The sequence below is a fragment of the Elgaria multicarinata genome, chromosome 19 (genome assembly GCF_023053635.1).
Source record: "Elgaria multicarinata webbii isolate HBS135686 ecotype San Diego chromosome 19, rElgMul1.1.pri, whole genome shotgun sequence".
In the NCBI taxonomy this organism is placed as follows: Eukaryota; Metazoa; Chordata; class Lepidosauria; order Squamata; family Anguidae; genus Elgaria; species Elgaria multicarinata.
The window spans coordinates 5,787,512-5,805,738 of NC_086189.1; the positions used below are offsets into that span (position 1 = coordinate 5,787,512).

The 18,227-nt window shown below is 49.4% G+C and overlaps 3 protein-coding genes across 4 annotated transcripts in view; 1 reads left to right on the top strand and 2 right to left on the bottom strand.

The window, feature by feature from the left end:
• On the bottom strand, positions 1-13,830 carry DYNC2I2 (dynein 2 intermediate chain 2). The gene is made up of 9 exons (XM_063144660.1): positions 13,653-13,830; positions 9,621-9,881; positions 6,985-7,094; positions 5,772-5,929; positions 4,718-4,827; positions 3,044-3,211; positions 2,020-2,252; positions 1,286-1,443; positions 1-291 (listed from the first exon to the last, which is right to left on the bottom strand). Exons 1-9 carry the CDS (start codon positions 13,728-13,730, stop codon positions 53-55), a joined length of 1,515 nt encoding a protein of 504 aa, XP_063000730.1. The 5' UTR covers positions 13,731-13,830; the 3' UTR covers positions 1-52.
• Positions 1-15,319, bottom strand: part of BBLN (bublin coiled coil protein) — a 179,905-nt gene extending 164,586 nt beyond the window's left edge. The window contains exon 1 of the mRNA XM_063144663.1: positions 15,315-15,319. The gene's annotated coding sequence lies outside the window, so the exon portion shown is untranslated. The remainder of the gene's footprint in view (positions 1-15,314) is intronic.
• Positions 13,808-18,227, top strand: part of LOC134411069 (G1/S-specific cyclin-D3-like) — a 14,430-nt gene continuing 10,010 nt past the window's right edge. The window contains exon 1 of one of the 2 annotated variants that reach the window (XM_063144661.1): positions 13,808-13,878. Coding sequence is in view for 1 of the 2 variants with exons in the window: in XM_063144662.1 (XP_063000732.1) it covers positions 16,755-16,787 (33 nt within the window). In the remaining variant the exon portion in view is untranslated. Of the gene's footprint in view, positions 13,879-16,739; positions 16,788-18,227 lie in introns of those variants that run through there. The other variant, XM_063144662.1, reaches the window with a different exon arrangement.

Here is an 18,227-nt window from a genome sequence, read left to right on the forward strand (position 1 = left end):
TTTAAAGGCTGCTGAGCTACCCCAAGTCTTTTTTTATTTATTATGGTCCATATTAATCTGTGACCTCATTAGCTAACTGGTCGAGATGGTTCATTTCTCGCGGCCCCTCTTCGGTGAAGTCGGAACTTAACTGCCATATTTTCACCACCCCGCTGCCGTCTCCGGCCGCAAGAAGCTGGGCCTGCTTGTGGTTGAACTCTAAGCAGTAGACGGGGGTCTGGTCAGAGGTCTGCTTGATGGAGAAAGACGGCTTCTGAGAACTTTTGCCAAAATCAAACAGCTGTACTTCTCCTTGAAAACAAAAGAACATTGAACAAGCAATGTTTTAGTTCTATTATCTCAGCAGAGGTGACTACAATTTTTTCAAACCCACATTCTTAATTATGATATAAGTGGGAGAATTGTCTTTCTTCTGAAAGCCTCAGAAGGAAAGTGTCAGGGCTTTCACCTAAAAGTGCAGAAACCTAAGAGGTTCACTATAACTCCTAGTCCTGATCCAAGATATCTCCCCTTCCAACTTTAGGTGCGACCCAAATGAAATTGACTATGTCCTTATTCCTACTGAATTCAATGGGGCAGAACCATTTACAAACCATGTTTGTAAGCAAGGCCCATGCATTCGAAACTTCCTCTGGGGGTGGGCATAAGACAGCTCCAAGATGCCCAATCCTTTGCCTCCAAAGTCACACGTTCTGCGAAACAAACCGAATCTAGAAATGGGCCCAATTTGCATGGCATCTACCAGTGACAGAAATTGGGTTTAACCACAGAACTAACCTTATGAACTCACTAGCCCGGAGCTAACTCTTGAGTAGTCACTGGGCTACAGTTACAACTCTGACGCTCTCTCAGGCCCTGCACAGCATCACATTTGCACTTCAGCACTGGTTTAGCTGTTTTAAGTAGGCTACACAGTTACTCGTTTTAACTGTGCAGATAAGTGCCTCCACCTGATTTTGGGTGGTTCCTCTCTGCCCCCACCCCCACCAGCGTACCCCATTCAACAGGGGCTGCCATGAGGAGGTGGCACAGAAGTCCACTTGTGCCGGAGCAGTTGCACCTGCCTAAATCTAGATTCAGCTGTACCTGAGATACGTCCCGTGGAGGCTGGAGGCTCAGGTGACAGTGGGGCAAATTTCAGTTGGAACCAGTCAGAATTCTAAAGTAGCTATCCAGGGTGCTTGGACAGCTCCCTTTAGAGTTTTGACTGATTCCGACAAATCCACAGCCCCACTGGACACGCCCGACCCCTCTGGGGTCTAATTTTAAGTTTTTCTGCTCCTACCTTCACCAGAGGCAGCTGCAAACACCAAGGGCCGCACCGGAGACCACTTCACGCTGAAAATATACTTCTTTGATAACTGAAGGGAAACGAGGGGCGGAGCTTGTAACATGGAGTGCAAATGAACGTGTCCGTCAGTCCCTCCGTTTAAAAACAGATTCCTGGAAATATAAGCCAAATTTGGGTGAGCAGAACAAAAACCTCAAACCATCCTAAGTGGCTATTTGCAAAGATGCGTTTGCAGTTACTGAGTTGTTTAGACTAAGAAGTCCCTGTTTCTTATTTTCCAAGATCTCAAAAGCACATCATCTTTGGGGCAAAGTCTTTTAGGAACTATGGCAGGAAGACGATTACAATCTAATTTAAAATTACTCAGTGGGGTGTATGAATTATAAAAGAACTGGAAGATAAAAATGGGTAATGTTCAGGATATTAACACACTTCTGTTAACCCAGAATTGAAGGGTAGACATGTTTTGCCGTGTCGAAATAGATTCAAACACACAACTCCCTGTTGGAGAGGAGGGTGAAGTTGGTTGGTTGATTCTAGAGTTGGTTACCCTCCCACTTGTTCTGAGGGCCAATCACGCAAAAGATTTAGGTTTGTGTTGGGAGGGGGGGAAAGGGAGCCAGACTGAGAGAGAACTCCACGCCTGACAGGCGGCTGCAGTGTTCCACCCATAGCTCCATTTACCCAACCGTTGCCATTAATGTTCTAGTCAAGGAAGTACTCTTTACCTGTGGAAAGGTGAGCAGCTTACACAGTAGATGGGTCCTCCGTGGGGGGAGAAGACAAATTGTGCAGGGGCCTTCAGTGGGATGGAGCTACTTTTTTGCAAGAGAGCAACGGCCTCCACCGCCGTGGAGCATTTCAGCAAATAGCCGCCTTCCGTGCCAACGACGAACACGCTGGGCTCGAAGTGCGAGAAGGAGAGCGAGGTGACGCCCACGGCGGTGTCTCCTCGCGCATGCTGCGGGGGTCGGAGGAGAAAGGGGCCAAACCCACGGTGAGACCCAGAAGCCATGCAAAACAACGACCCACCCAAAAAACTTGTTCCATTGAAAGATTCACTTTGTTGAATTATGGAAACCCCAAGTGAAATGGAGCATTTCCCAAGTCCTCAAACTGTACTTCCAGCCGTACTGCAAGTAGAAAAGTGGCCATTCTTGTGGAGTGCACAGACATAAGCGTCTGCAGGGAGTGAGCCGTTAGCACTTAAAAAACCCAAAAGACAGGCCTGTCCAGTAGAGCCTTTGCAAGGTCACCCAACTGTTCCACCCCAAGGACTGCTGGGTCTGGCTTAAGAATTGCCCTGTACCAAGACTAAAAAACTCAAGCCTTGAACATCTGTTTCTAAACTGCACAGGATTGGTGGCACGTAACAAAGGGGAGGGGGGCACGGTCCAGGGTTAGACCGCAGGCTTTGCATGCAGAGGGTGGCGTCTCCAGTTAAACCAATGGGTTACAGCCTCTGTTCAGTCCTTGGGAGAGCCGGTAGAGAATAGACCAATGGTTCAACTCTGTACATAGGGCAGCTACAGAGTTCAGAACCCCTCACAGAAATGCCACCCTATCCAGAGTGCTACGCTGCATCCCACCTCAATCCTTCAGCTCGGAAACTTGCTCCAGACTCCTCCCCATATTCGCACAACCCTGCTTCTACACCTCGGGGCCGTTGGCACCCTTCTGAGCCAAGCGGCGGCAGCCGGGCTCTCGCCTGCAGCCCACAGGAGGCCCCTGGTGTTCTGATCCCAAGCCCACCTTCTTCAGTTTGGTGCTCCGGGGGATCTGCTGCAACGCCAAGGCAAAGCCCTCGGCCACCCCAAGGAGGCCGTCTCGCTCCTCTCGCCACACCAGAATCTTCCCGTCCGTGGAGACGCTCAAGACGCGGAAGGAGTGGCCGTGCCTGGAGTCTCGTAACCAGCCAACCTGATCCAGAAACAAGAGCATCTCCACAAAGCCGCTGGGAGCAGAATGTTTTCCCTCTGTTCCTCGGGACACTTGTCCCTGAAATGGCAGGGCAGCGGCGCTACACAGGAGCCTGTGGCCCAGTCAGTAATCCCAAGGGACTTGGCTCCAGTAAAAGGGGTGTCTTGGATGGGGTGGGGGAGAAACAGATACAATGGGGTGAGCTGCCACCATCTGGCTCTCAGCAGGGCTCCCTCCCTCACTCCCGCAACCGACTGGGGAACCATCTTGCCCTTAACGGATGGGGAAAGAAGCAAATTAATTTGGGTCTCATGAATAACAGCCGAGAGGAGAACAGAAGAAAAGAGGAAGAGGCCCACTTATTAGGAGGAGGACAGATGGGGTGCAAACCTCAGTACAGTTGGGTCTGGGACAGGTATATTCCCATCCAGCCGGACAACTAAATCAACGCCGCTGCCCGCCTCCCCCCCCCGAACATCCTTTTTTCTTTCTCCCTCCCAATCCCTTTCCTTGTATCTCACGTCTTTTATATTCTAAGCCTGAGACCAGAGACTGCCCAGTTGCTGATTTTTGTAGGATACTTTTTTGGCTGAAGAGCGAGTAAAAATGTCTTAAATATATAATGATGAATAAATAACGAAAGGCAGAGCTGTGCCTCCTCCTCCTCCTCCCCACTCTCTCCACAGTCCATCAAAGCGCACTGTCGTGATTCCCCTGGAGGAGACCCCAGCCAGCCCCATCTCTCCCACCACAACAGGGCTTTCCGGGAGCTCTGGCCCTGGCTATCTGCCTACGGGAGCTACGTCTCTTCTGCTCGCCCTTCCTCAAATTAGATCGTTTCAAAACTATCCTTGTAACTTCCTTGGTTTATGTTATAAGGGCTACCAGCCACTTAATGAAACCTCCCTTACTCATCTGAGGGTTTTGGTTGATTAGACAATTTATCCATTAAATCTGCATATGGGCAAACAAACTCATTCTGAAGCAAAAGTCGTACGCGTCAAACCAGGTGAGACATTACCACGCACAGGTCTGGATCATGTTGTAACTGGCCACGTTCCTTCGTTTACAAAAAAGGATTCACAGAGGGGCCTAATCCAGATCGGGGATGTGGCACGGAGGTGGGTGGATCTGGGAGTGGGTGGGGGTGAAAGGGAAGAGCTAAAGCCCCAGAAAGGGAAGGAACAAGAGCATCCCAGTCACAAAGGCAGACGCAAGCAAAGGTCTCCCAGCGACGGGCAAAGGCAATCCCAGCCCTTGGGAGTGATGAGTCAGGGGACCAGAACACAGATGGGGGAACGTGCAGCCCTCCAGGTCTTGTTGGACTCCAATTCCCATCAGCCGCAGCCAGCATGGCCAATGCCGGGGGATGATGGGAGTTGGAAGTCCCAACACCACTCGTTCCTTGCTCCTGGGGTAACGGAATTCTCCCTTGGGAACGTTCCCTCCCTCCAGCCCCCAAACGCAGCCCAGCTTCGTGAAAAGGGCAGCAGATTCCTTGTATACCTGATACACCGGATCTGTGTGAGTGTCGTCCGTCATTCCTGTCCTCCAGATCAACGGGTCTTCCTGTCTGCTGGTGTCCCACACCAGGACCTCCCCGCTGAAAAGGCCCCCTGAAAGAGATAGGACACACCTGGCTCAAAGACATGAAGTCCCCGTGCAGTGGTTGGGTTACTTATCTCTCTTACCACACATCCTGTATAGGCACCATCTCCCGACTACAATATATAAGAAGGTGGAAGTTACAGGCCCAAAGCTACCCACCACTGGGAAGTTGGGCTATAAATCTAGGCCCCCAATACTTTTGCAGCCAACGGATCACACAGGTTCACTCCTCTGAGCTCACAGGATAACACAAGGCAATCATCTTCGCCTTATTCTTTTGAAGCAGGACAGCTGCATTTTGCATCACACTTCCTTTTCCAAAAGGGATTAGTTGTGAGCCATCACGCTTGGGGACTACAGCTTGGGAAATCTGTGAGCAGTTACCTGCTAAAGTCTCAGGAACCAGGAGGGACCTGTGTCGGGGTCTTGCGCTGATGAGGGCGTGAGATCTCTACCCACCGTCTGCCCCTTCTCCCTCCTCCTCCTCTATATTAATCTCAGCCTTCTCCAACCTGGTGCCCTGCAGATGTGATGTGCTGCAACACCCATCATACTTCGCCAGCAGGGCCAGTGGGGCCGACACTCCCGGGACTGGTGGTGAAGTGGTTCTCGCAGGCCGCAGGAGCTGGGCCCTTCCCACCAAGGGAGGAAAAAGGAGGGCCACAACACTCTGCATCCCAAATTTGGGGGGGGGGGGGGGGGCTGAGCCAATACCCGCACCCAGAGCTGGCCCTAATTGCTGCGTCCCTGGATTTTGAGCGGTTGTGCTTGGACGGCCCAGAGCGACCCACCGCCATGGATTGTTCACACCACAGAGGAAGGTTTTAGGCAGCTGCCGTGTGACTACTGGTCGATTCGATCATGGCTGTGCTAAGCAAATGCTGGTTGGAGGCGGCAGAATGCAAAGCGGCAAAGGCACGCCACAGGCGAAGGGCCGAACGCAGCGGCTTACCAGCTATGAGCGAAGGCTGCAGCGGGTGGAAAGCCAGGCACATTGCAGCACCGGGAACGTCCACCACGAGATCGGGGCGGTTGGGGTTTAGTGCTCGGCGGTCGAGATTCCAAGTGCAGACGTAGGATTTCTCGGTGCTCCAGTCTCCATCGTCCAGTCTGGAATGGAAATGGAAAACCAGGCAGGTGTCACCTAAACCAGCCAGTTCCAAACTGGAGCCCTGCAGATGTGCTGAACTGCAACTCCCATCATTCCCAGCCAGCATGGGAGTTGCAGTCCAACACATCTGCAGGGCTCCAGTTCAGGAAAGGCTTGCCAAGAGAACATGCCCAGTCTGACGGGAGTCCTTCCAGGGAACAGCAGAAACTTCTCCGTAAGATCTAGGGTGTACGTTTTTCTCACGCAGCTTCTCCCCTTTCCTTCCACACCTTCTCCGTTTAGGCAGCACAGCAATAGCTGAAATGCTAGGGAGAGAACTTCCTCACATCCAAGGGGCGGGGGAGGGAGTTACAGCCCAGCCCTAAGCGGTCAGAGCGTTGGCGTAGGACTAGGAAGATCCGAGTTCAAATCCTCACCTAGCCATGAAACTTAATGGATGAGCTTGGGCCAGTTGTTCTCAGCCTATCCTACCTTGCAGGGTTGATGTGAGGATAAATTGGGGCAGAACCATGTAAGGCACCCTCAACTCACTGCAGGAAAAGCAGGGTAACATTTTATATCGATAGCTAGGTCGCCATGTGTACAAACATATAAATAAATGCCCATCTTCACTCAGGGGTGAATCTCTCCTATTCCATTGGGAATGTGAGTAAGTTTAGGATTTCTACCGTCAGTCAACGTAACCCCAGTTGTTACTGGCTTCTAGAGCAGATTTTCCTCCTGCTGCCTGGAGGGGCGGGTGAGGCCGAGGGCGCGTGCGGCTTCCCTGAGGCCGCTCCGTGTGCCCACAGCACCCCATCCACACCCATCACTCTCCCCAGGTCCCCCAGAGCACCATCGTCTGCACCTCCTCAAGGGAAGGGTCGCAAAGCTCCCTCGGGGAGGATCTGCATAAACGCCCTTGAGAGCAGCCGCACCCACGGAGACGCTTTACGCAAAGCAAATGGCGCTCGCCGGGATTCCTCAACTCAAAAAAAGTAATGCGTGAGCAGCCCTAGAAGAAAGGCTTCTGCGAAACATCCAGACGCAGCCCAGCCCGACTGGGTCAACTCACTTGCCGTACGAACACGCCACGACCGCCCCAGTGGCGTTCCAGGAGACGCTGGTGACGTGCAGCCTGCGCTCTTGAGCTTCGGGGTACGATAGACTGTGCAAGCATGAGACCTGCAAGGCAGCACAATACGGATGCTACTACAGAGAGAGACGGAGGGAAGAAAGAAAAATGCCCGTCCAGATCGGTGATCCTTGGAAAGAGAAAGCCAGAAAACGCACTCGCAGGCCCAAACGTTAGGGAGAAGAGAAACAGGCCGTTCCCTCCGGTCACCAATTCACCCATGCCACTGGGATTCTACCCCTATGTTCCTCAGAGAGGAAACAGCCCTAACTTTCAGTTGTTCAGGGTTAAGTGGATCCAGCTCCAACGGACACCAGCCAGCTGCTTGGATGACGGTCCCGAACAGGGGCCAATCCCAGCTGGCCCAGAGAGGAACAGGTGGGAAAACCAGAGAGGAACAGATCGTAATGATGATTAACATTTATGTACTGCCTTAATTGCTAAAAGGCCATCAAGGTGGGAACCGTGGCAGAGCGCCGACTTTGCACGCAAAAGGTCTCAGTTTCAATCCCCAGAATCATAGAATAGTAGAGTTAGAAGGGGCCTCTAAGGCCATTGAGTCCACCCCCCTGCTCAATGCAGGAATCCCCCTTATAGCATCCCTGACAGATGGCTGTCCAGCTGCCTCTTGAATGCCCCTATGTAACTGTGCATTTGGTTTCTATTTCCTAGATGTAGAACTTGGCATTTCTCCCTATTAAATTTCATCCTGTTGTTTTCAGCCCAGCACTCCAGCCTATCAAGATCACTTTGAAGTTTGTTTCTGTCTTCCAGGGTATTCGCTATCCCACCCAATTTGGTGTCATCTGCAAATTTGATCAGCGTTCCCTGCACCTCCTCGTCCAAATCATTAATAAAAATGTTGAAGAGCACTGGGCCCAGGACTGAGCCCTGCGGCACCCCACTCGTTGCCTCTCCCCAGTTTGAGAAGGTTCCATTGATAAGCACTCTTTGAGTCCGATTCTGTAGCCAGGTAGGGCTGGGTAGGAATCCTCCCTGAAACCCTGGAGAGCCGCTGCTGCCTGTCAGTGTCAACAACACTGGGGCAGGTGGACCAAGGGGTCTGACTCAGTATGAGGCAGCTTCAGAGGTTCCTATGTAAAACCGTAAGTAAGGCAGCTGAAGGTATTGGCTCGAGAAGACAGAGGAGATGAGAACAGCAAACTGGGGTTCCTCTACAGACCCTTATCTTGAGTACACAGCAGGGGTGGGCACTCCTGCCCTGAGGAGGCTCCCCACCCGCCCCGGCCCCTCTCCCAGAAAGGCGGCCTTTCTCTCCCGCTCAGAGCAACTGATCTTTTCTTCATGCACAGAGAGGCACACGGAGCAATTAATCCTGCCTCTCTATGCATGGAGAAACTCCCCAATGATGTCAGGGCACCAAGGGTGGGGTGGGGTGGGTGGGGATTTGGAAAGCGATCCGTTGCCTGGGAAGGGAAAGGAGGACCACAGATGCGGTCTCAGAAATGCCCAGACACACGTTGGAAAGTCTAATCTATGCATATCAAGGCCACAATCTTACGCATGTTCAGACAGAAAAATGTCCTGAAACTCTCAGCATTCCCCAGCCAGCCATACTGGCCGGGGCATTGTCATGTTTCATGACAGGCATGCTGGGAGTCGCAGAACTTTTTTTCCTGACTAAATATGCATAGGATTGAGGCTTTACATGGAAGGAAGGCCCACTGTGTTGTATGGGACTAACTTCCTAATAGATTTGTGTAGAACGGTCCCCCAATGTGGGATAAAATTCCTAGCAGCCAGGAACCCGAAGAGCTGTGGATGCCTGAGAGAGAACCACCACCAAGGGAGAGAGGATTTTTACTCATTCCATGCGCAGATGCACGTGAGTGTAAGAACTTAAAATTACGTCCTTTGAACTACCTAGGAGGTACAGAATGCCCGGCTGTGTGCTGCGAAGGTCAAAAGAGAGAAATCCAAAGCGAAATGCCACAGATGTGTCTGCAGTATGGTTAAATATGTGATGCAAGGGCAAGGAAGGAGGGAAACCTCTAACATGACTCCAGTTTGCAACGTTCTTGTATTCCAGAGTTTAGAATAAATCTAAGGAAGCCCAGGGAGGGATCCTACAGGAACTATTCCCTTGCAACCACCCTGCACAACCTCCTGCCCCTTTAACCGAGTAAGAAATGCAAAAATGAGTAAGGGACACTTTCCTTGGCACAGAGTTGAACGACACCAGTTGCTCATTGCTATTATTATTATTATTATTTATTTATTTATATAGCACCATCAATGTACATGGTGCAAATTACAGCAGCAATGTACATTGCTGCAAATTAAACTGCTGTTAACAGGACAGCTGCAGGACCCGTTTCAAAAGTAGCCAATTTTAACCCAGAGTGTCCTGTTTGGACACAATATTGGGGGGGGGGGAGATTTTCCTTTCCAGCATCTGTTTCCTCTTGCAGGAAGAGACCCCCGAGAAGTGTCAGAAGAGCGAGGTCCTCTGTTTACTCTTGCTGCAAGGTTTTCCCCAACGAGTATTCATGAATCTGATACACAGCAACAGAGAATTTAAAATATTAATGCTCCCACAACAGCCAGGGCTTTACCGTTTCGTTCTGATCCGCCCAGTTCACCTCAAAGCCGTCGAAGGCATGGCTTTTCCAATTTTTGTCCAGCTCCCTAATGACGGACTCCTCCACACTCTGCAGGAAAGTGCGCAGGCCAGCATAATCGATGGGTGCTGGTGGCGGCAGACCCAGCGCTTGGGCCTGCTGGTCGCCCATGTCTGTCTGAATGCCAGCATCTCGGCAGCCATGGGACTGAGTTACGGCCTCCGCCGTGGAGATGGCCCTCGTTTGGGTGCTTTTCTGTTAAAATGAGAATTCTGCAGTCAGTCACACCTAGTTATTATTTATTATTTATTTATATAGCACCATCAATGTACATGGTGCTGTACAGAGTAAAACAGTAAATAGCAAGACCCTGCCGCATAGGCTTACATTCTATTAAAATCATAGTAAAGCGATAAGGAGGGGAAGAGAATGCAAACAGGCACAGGGTAGGGTAAGCAGGCACAGGGTAAGGTAAAACTAACAGTATAAAAGTCAGATCAAAATCAAGTTTTAAAAGCTTTAGGAAAAAGAAAAGTTTTTAGCTGAGCTTTAAAAGCTGCGATTGAACTTGTGGATCTCAGATGTTCTGGAAGAGCGTTCCAGGCGTAAGGGGCAGCAGAAGAAAATGGACGAAGCCGAGCAAGGGAAGTAGAGACCCTTGGGCAGGCGAGAAACATGGCATCAGAGGAGCGAAGAGCACGAGTGGGGCAATAGTGTGAGATGAGAGAGGAAAGAGAGGAAGGAGCTAGACCGTGAAAAGCTTTGAAGGTCAACAGGAGAAGTTTATATTGGATTCTGAAGTGAATTGGAAGCCAGTGAAGAGATTTCAGAAGTGGAGTAACGTGGTCAGAGCGGCGAGCCAAGAAGATGATCTTAGCGGCAGAGTGGTGGACAGAAACCAACGGACTGATGTGAGAAGGAAGGCCAGAGAGAAGAAGGTTGCAGTAGTTAAAACATTCATAGCCTGAAAATAGATTTCCAAGCGGCTGGTAATAAAAGAAAACTGAATACAATAAGCGCAGAAAAGTAATCTGATCCGTGATGACTGATCAAGTCATGGGGAGAGGATGATGATGATAATAATAATAATAACAACATTTATTTCTTACCCACCTCTCCCTTTGGATCGAGGCGGGGAACAACATTAGAACAGGAATCAATACATCTTAAAAATTCTTGATTTTTACATTGATCGGGATAGGCCTGCCGGAAAAGGCTAGTCTTTAAAGCTGCCTTAAAATCACACAGAGAGTTAATTTTACGAATCTCCTCCAGCAGGCCGTTCCACAATCTGGGGGCGACAGAAGAAAAGGTTCTCTGGGAAACTGATGTCAGCCTAGTTTTAGCTGACTGAAGTAAGTTCACCCCAGAGGACCTGAGATGATGTATAACAGCCCTTGCCAAACTGATGCCTTCCAGGTATGTGGGACTAGAGCTTCTATCAACCACAGACAGTGAGACCATGCTGCCTGGAGATAATGGGAGTTGTAATCCAATAGCTCTGGAGGGTGCCAGATTGGGAAAAGTAGATATAAAGGTCCATTTCCTGGTCCTTCAATATCGATACTTATGGATATTGGGTGCTTAATTACAGGCTCTTAAGTTGCAATCCTGTGCTGGCTAGGGAATGCTGTAGGGCTTTTTTTCTCCCTAAACATGCACAGGATTGCGCCTTAAGAATCTGTAACTATGCACCCTTTGGAGAAGTAATCCAGAATATTGTCTTAGGCTGCATCACCCATTCATTGGGTAGTAACCAATATTAGTCCTACTTAGAGTAGACCCACTGAAATAAATGGGACTACTCTATGTAGGAATAACAGTGGGTACTACCCACTGTGCCCTGGCTAACTTTCTGCAGAGAAAGGAAGTGTTTTTAGGTGTTATCTTATGTGAGCCACCCAGAGAGCTTCAGCTATGTATGGGGCGGTGCGGCGTTACCCCACAATTGAGTATCCTGCATGCGTCTGCCCCTTACGCCTGGAATGCTCTTCCAGAACATTTGAGAACTACAAGTTCAATCGCAGCTTTTAAAGCTCAGCTAAAAACTTTTCTTTTTCCTAAAGCTTTTAAAACTTGAATTGTTCTGACTTTTATACTGCCTGTATGGTGCACTCTCTTCCCCTCCTTATTGCTTTATTATGATTTTATTAGAATGTAAGCCTATGCGGCAGGGTCTTGCTATTTATTGTTTTACTCTGTACAGCACCGTGTACATTAATGGTGCTATATAAATAAATAATAATAATAATAAAGTATGTCTGGTGAGTATGGAATGTTAGAACTGAGTGGGTATGGTTTGTGATGTAATAGGTAGGGTGGGGGGAAGGAGTATATCATAGAATCATAGAATAGCAGAGTTGGAAGGGGCCTACAAGGCCATCGAGTCCAACCCCCTGCTCAATGCAGGAATCCACCCTAAAGCATCCACCCTTGACAGATGGCTGTCCAGCTGCCTCTTGAATGCCTCTGGTGTGGGAGAGCCCACAACCTCCCTAGGTCATTCGTTCCATTGTCGCACTGCTCTAACAGTCAGAAAGTTTTTCCTGATGTCCAGACGGAATCTGGCTTCCTTTAACTTGAGCCCGTTATTCCGTGTCCTGCACTCTGGGAGGATCGAGAAGAGATCCTGGCCCTCTTCTGTGTGACAACCTTTCCAGTTCTTGAAGAGTGCTCTCATGTCTCCCCTCCATCTTCTCTTCTCCAGGCTAAACATGCCCAGTTCTTTCAGTAACTGAGTGGAGGAGCAGTTGGTTATGTTAAGTTGGAATGTTAGGTTGGTTGTTGTTGGGAGTGGAGATTGGAATTGTTTATGGAGTGAGAGGAGTTTAATTGCTAGTGATTTGTACTCCTTTCGGCGCCTCCTGAAAACATCTTTATTCCAAGAAGCCTTTCCTTAATATGCAGCCTTGAATCTCTGTTTTTGCTTCTTTTAAATTTTGTTTTTAACTGTTTTATTCTGTTTTTATTTTCATTTTATCTTGTACACCGCTCCGAAATGTTTCAATGGGGAGCGGTATATAAATATTCTAAATAAATAATTTTAAGATTGGTGTGGAGAGAGAGAGGTGGTTGGTGTGTGGAGAGTTTGGTTAGGCAGGATTGGAAGCATCATATTTTCATTTAAAGCTTTTAACATGACAATAAAAGTATTATTATTTTGTTAGCTACCAATTACCACGTGTCAGCTTGGCATTATTTACCTGCCTCACAGTTATCAAACACCCTCACCAGAATATACCCACAGTACATTTAAAAACCGATCCTATATATAACCGGTTTCCATCATAGTTGGGGTAAAGGTTTTATTTAACCCTCAGGTTTTAAAGTGGTGGCGCTTGGCCTGAGAAGGGTTTATGCGGTGGGCCTAGTATTGGTGTAACATCGCAGGCGGTATACAAATGCAATAAATAGTGAAATTTATTTATTACATTTATATGCCTCCCCATAGCCAAAGCTCTCCGGGCGGTTTAAAAAAGTTAAAAACAATGAACATTAAAAACAGATATACAAAATTTAAGACCACCAAAAGTATATAAAAAAGCAACAATAAAAGGAAGGCGTCTCCCATGCTCTACAATAATGAACTGAAATGTGCAGAGTTGGTTTAGGCTGAGAGAGACTGACCCTCCCAAGGGGAGCTCCAAGGCTGAGGGAGGAGGATTTGAACCCAGGTCTCCCAAGTCCTAGTCCAATACTTTCCAACCCAGCCCCTTCCAGGGATGAAAGCCAACAGAAGTCCTACTTAGAAGTTGGATTTTAGTCAAAATGTGTTGGACTACAAGTTCCATCAGCGCCAGGGGCGTGGCAAGAAAGGGGGCGGGGACACGCAGCATTCCCCAACCTGAGGCCCTCCAGATGCGTTGGGCTACAACTCCAAGAATTTGGGAATTGGCTGAGGGACTCTGGAGGGCACCAGGTTGGGGGACGCTGCACGCCCCCCCTTCTTTTCTCTCCATGTTTCCTTCGCACAATAACAGCTTCCCTTACGGCACCCTCGGGCTGAGGCCCAGGCCCTCGCCTCACCTCCTCGCAGCGGGCGCCCTGGTCCTTTCTCCACACCGACTCGACGTCAACGCCGCTGGCCGCGGAGTCCCCGAACATGCCGAAAAGGGGCTTCTAGGGGGAGGAATCATCCGCGCCTAGGTAGGCCCGTTGCCATAGAAACGAAGGGCCCCGCGACGACGGCCCTGGCGCCGCAAGATGGCGTCGCGTGAAGGGAAACGACGCCGAGGCCGCCATCTTGGGTGAGGTAGAAACGGGATGGCGTCACTAACGCCTAGAGCGCCAACTTTGTTAAGGGCGTGAAGTTTCTCTGGCTCTCTTGACATAATAGCGTCGCCCAGGGCCTTGGCAGCTCGCTTTTTGAGAAATGGGAGGGGGGATGTTAAACCGGGCTTATGGAGCTCACCGCCAAGTAACGAAGAGGCAGCTCGAGAGGGGAGACGTATTTTGAAATATAAGCGAAGGAGTGGGAGGGTGCCAGGAACAAAGATGGCGTTGGCGATTGCGGCGCCATTTTGAAATGCAACCCAGGAAACGCGATTGTAGGGTCCGCTTCGTGTACCTCTTTCCTAGAACCTCAAGTTTAGTCATTTTATTTATTACATTTATATCCCGCCTTTTTTCTCTCGCAAAGAAACCCATGGTGGCTCATATAGTCCTCCTCCTCCTCTCCATTTTATCCTCACAACAACCCTGTGAAGTAGGTTAGGGTTGAGAGTCAGTGACTGGCCCCAAATCAGCCAGTGAGCTTCAAAGCCAGGTGTGGCGTAGAATCAGGGTCCCAATCCAACACTCTAACCACTAGACCACACTGGCTCTACTGGAGTATGGAAACCAAACACAAAATGAATAGCTTCTTATGGTACCTTAGGATGAAATCCTATGCAAGGGTAGACAAGGGGGGAGGTCCTGCAGGGCCAGCCAGGCTGGCTGGGGGATGCTGGGAGTTGTAGGACTTTTGTATGTCTAAACATGCCTAGGATTGCACCTGTAGAGTGCAATCCTATACACGTGTAGGCAGAAGTCCTACAGCTCTGGGCATTCCCCAGTCAGCGTGGCTGGCTGGGGGATGCTGGGAGTTGTAGGACTTTTGTATGTCTAAACATGCCTAGGATTGCACCTGTAGAGTGCAATCCTATACACGTGTAGGCAGAAGTCCTACAGCTCTGAGCATTCCCCAGTCAGCATGGCTGGCTGGGGGATACTGGGAGTTGTAGGACTTTTGTATGTCTAAACATGCCTAGGATTGCACCTGTAGAGTGCAATCCTATACACGTGTAGGCAGAAGTCCTACAGCTCTGGGCATTCCCCAGTCAGCATGGCTGGCTGGGGGATGCTGGGAGTTGTAGGACTTTTGTATGTCTAAACATGCCTAGGATTGCACCTGTAGAGTGCAATCCTATACACGTGTAGGCAGAAGTCCTACAGCTCTGGGCATTCCCCAGTCAGCATGGCTGGCTGGGGGATGCTGGGAGTTGTAGGACTTTTGTATGTCTAAACATGCCTAGGATTGCACCTGTAGAGTGCAATCCTATACACGTGTAGGCAGAAGTCCTAAAGCTCTGAGCATTCCCCAGTCAGCATGGCTGGCTGGGGGATGCTGGGAGTTGTAGGACTTTTGTATGCCTAAACATGCCTAGGATTGCACCTGTAGAGTGCAATCCTATACACGTGTAGGCAGACGTCCTACAGCTCTGAGCATTCCCCAGTCAGCATGGCTGGCTGGGGGATGCTGGGAGTTGTAGGACTTTTGTATGTCTAAACATGCCTAGAATTACACCTGTAGAGTGCAATCCTATACACGTGTAGGCAGAAGTCCTACAGCTCTGGGCATTCCCCAGTCAGCATGGCTGGCTGGGGGATGCTGGGAGTTGTAGGACTTTTGTATGTCTAAACATGCCTAGAATTGCACCTGTAGAGTGCAATCCTATACACGTGTAGGCAGAAGTCCTACAGCTCTGGGCATTCCCCAGTCAGCATGGCTGGCTGGGGGATGCTGGGAGTTGTAGGACTTTTGTATGTCTAAACATGCCTAGGATTGCACCTGTAGAGTGCAATCCTATACACGTGTAGGCAGAAGTCCTACAGCTCTGGGCATTCCCCAGTCAGCATGGCTGGCTGGGGGATGCTGGGAGTTGTAGGACTTTTGTATGTCTAAACATGCCTAGGATTGCACCTGTAGAGTGCAATCCTATACACGTGTAGGCAGAAGTCCTACAGCTCTGGGCATTCCCCAGTCAGCATGGCTGGCTGGGGGATGCTGGGAGTTGTAGGACTTTTGTATGTCTAAACATGCCTAGGATTGCACCTGTAGAGTGCAATCCTATACACGTGTAGGCAGAAGTCCTAAAGCTCTGGGCATTCCCCAGTCAGCATGGCTGGCTGGGGGATGCTGGGAGTTGTAGGACTTTTGTATGTCTAAACATGCCTAGGATTGTACCTGTAGAGTGCAATCCTATACACGTGTAGACAAAGAAGTCCTACAGCTCTGAGCATTCCCCAGTCAGCATGGCTGGCTGGGGGATGCTGGGAGCTGTAGGTCTTCTTTCCCTGCCTAAGCATGCTTAGGATCACACCCTTGAGAGTGCAATCCTATGCACGTGTAGACAAAGAAGTCCTACAACTCCCAGCATCCCCCAGCCAGCCATGCTTAGGATTGCGCCCTTAAAACACGGCACCATCCCGACGAGAGGAATGGCAGTTTTCTTCTGCTGCCCTCACCGTCACCTGCTACTTTCTGGGGCGGTTATTTGGCCGCCTTGGATTCGAGCCCCGAAGCCCAACCTTCGCTGCGCCACTGTTTGGATCAAGTTTCTATCCCTCAAGAGGCGGTGGCGGGCGCTCCGTTGGGGCTTCCGCCCCTGGTCCCCTGCTCTCGCTGGCCGTGGGTCCAGCCTTCCTTTCCTCCGTGCAGCTGCCGCCGCGATGCTCTACCAGGGCTGCGCCTTGCTCGCCCTCCCCGCAGCCGCGGAGGAATCCCCCCCGCAGCCGCCGGTGCGGGCCAGGCGGGACCCGAGCTTGCTGCGCGACCCCCGCGTGCTGCGCAACCTGCTCAGCCACGAAGCGCGCTGTAGCCCGCCGGCCTCCTACTTCCAGGGCCTGCAGGCGGAGATCCAGCCGTACATGCGCAAGATGCTGGCTTTCTGGATGCTCGAGGTTTGTGCCGCTTCTAACCCGCTCCAAATTGCCCCTGAGCGGCGCCGGCAGGCCCGAGTTGGGTCTACTCGGGAGTAAGCCCCACAGATTGCTACGCGCTTCTTTCCAGCGGAGCAGGAGGTCATCTGCTGTGCAGATGAATAGTTACAATACAACCTAGCACCCTTGCTGGGGGATTTGGGGAGTTGTAGTCCAGCACGTCTGGAGGGCGTCAGGTTGACATAGGGCAGCATCATTATCATCATCGTTAGTATGATTATGCTGTTGCGCTTTGAATGGTGACTTCTTTTTTTGTAATATGTTGGCACTGCTTTGGGATTTTAAAAATTATTATTATTATTATTATTATTTGCATTTTTATACCTCCCAATAGCCGAAGCTCCCTGGGTGGTTCACAAAAACTAAAACAATTCAAAGTGTAAAACAAACAGTATAAAAACATGATATAAGATACACATTAAAACGAATTAAAACATAACATACATGATGAAAACATCCTGAAAACATTCTAACATTCCACTGGATAGGCCTGCCGGAAGAGATCAGTCTTTATTGCTTTTTTAAATCCTAAAAGACTGTCAAGTTGACGAATCTCCTCCGGCAGGCCATTCCACAGCCTGGGAGCAGCAGAAGAGAAGGTCCTCTGGGTAACAGTTGTTAATCTAGTTTTTGCTAGCTGAAGTGGATTCTTCCCAGAGGACCTGAGTGTGCAGGGCGGATTGTACGGGAGAAGGCGATCCCGCAGGTAGCCTGGACCCAAACCATGTAGGGCTTTAAAGGTAATAACCAACACTTTATACTTCGCCCGGAAACTAATTGGAAGCAAGTGAAGAGATTTTAAGACTGGTGTAATGTTGTCATCCCAGGTGCACGGGTGACCAGCCTGGCTGCCATATTTTGAACTAGTTGAAGTTTCCGGACTAGGCACAAAGGTAAGCGCATTGCAGAAGTCGAGCCTCGAAGTTACCAGCGCATGCACATCACCGCCTGGCAGCAAATAGGTCGAACGCTTTGCACCTCCTTCTGCACACCCACAAGTCGAACCAAAGTAGCAGTATATAAATGATCCAAAACAAATAAAGAATTTGATCAGAATAATGCCTGTCATTCTTCTTCTTCTGCATAATAGAAATCTGTTCCAGATATGGAACGATATACAAATTTCGTGAGTAAATAAATAACTGATGAAATCCTAAACTTATACTTATTTAGAAGTTATTGTTATTATATCATATAATCATGATTATGATGACAATGCTCTTGACGTTACTCTTCAGCTGCACAACAGATAAAATCTTAAACGTACTTATTAGGATTATTATCATTTATTTTAAGATTATAATTTATTTTATGTTGATGATATAATAATATGATAATTATAATGCCTTTGGCACTATCTTTCAGCTGCACAACAGATAAAATCTTAGACATATTTATTTC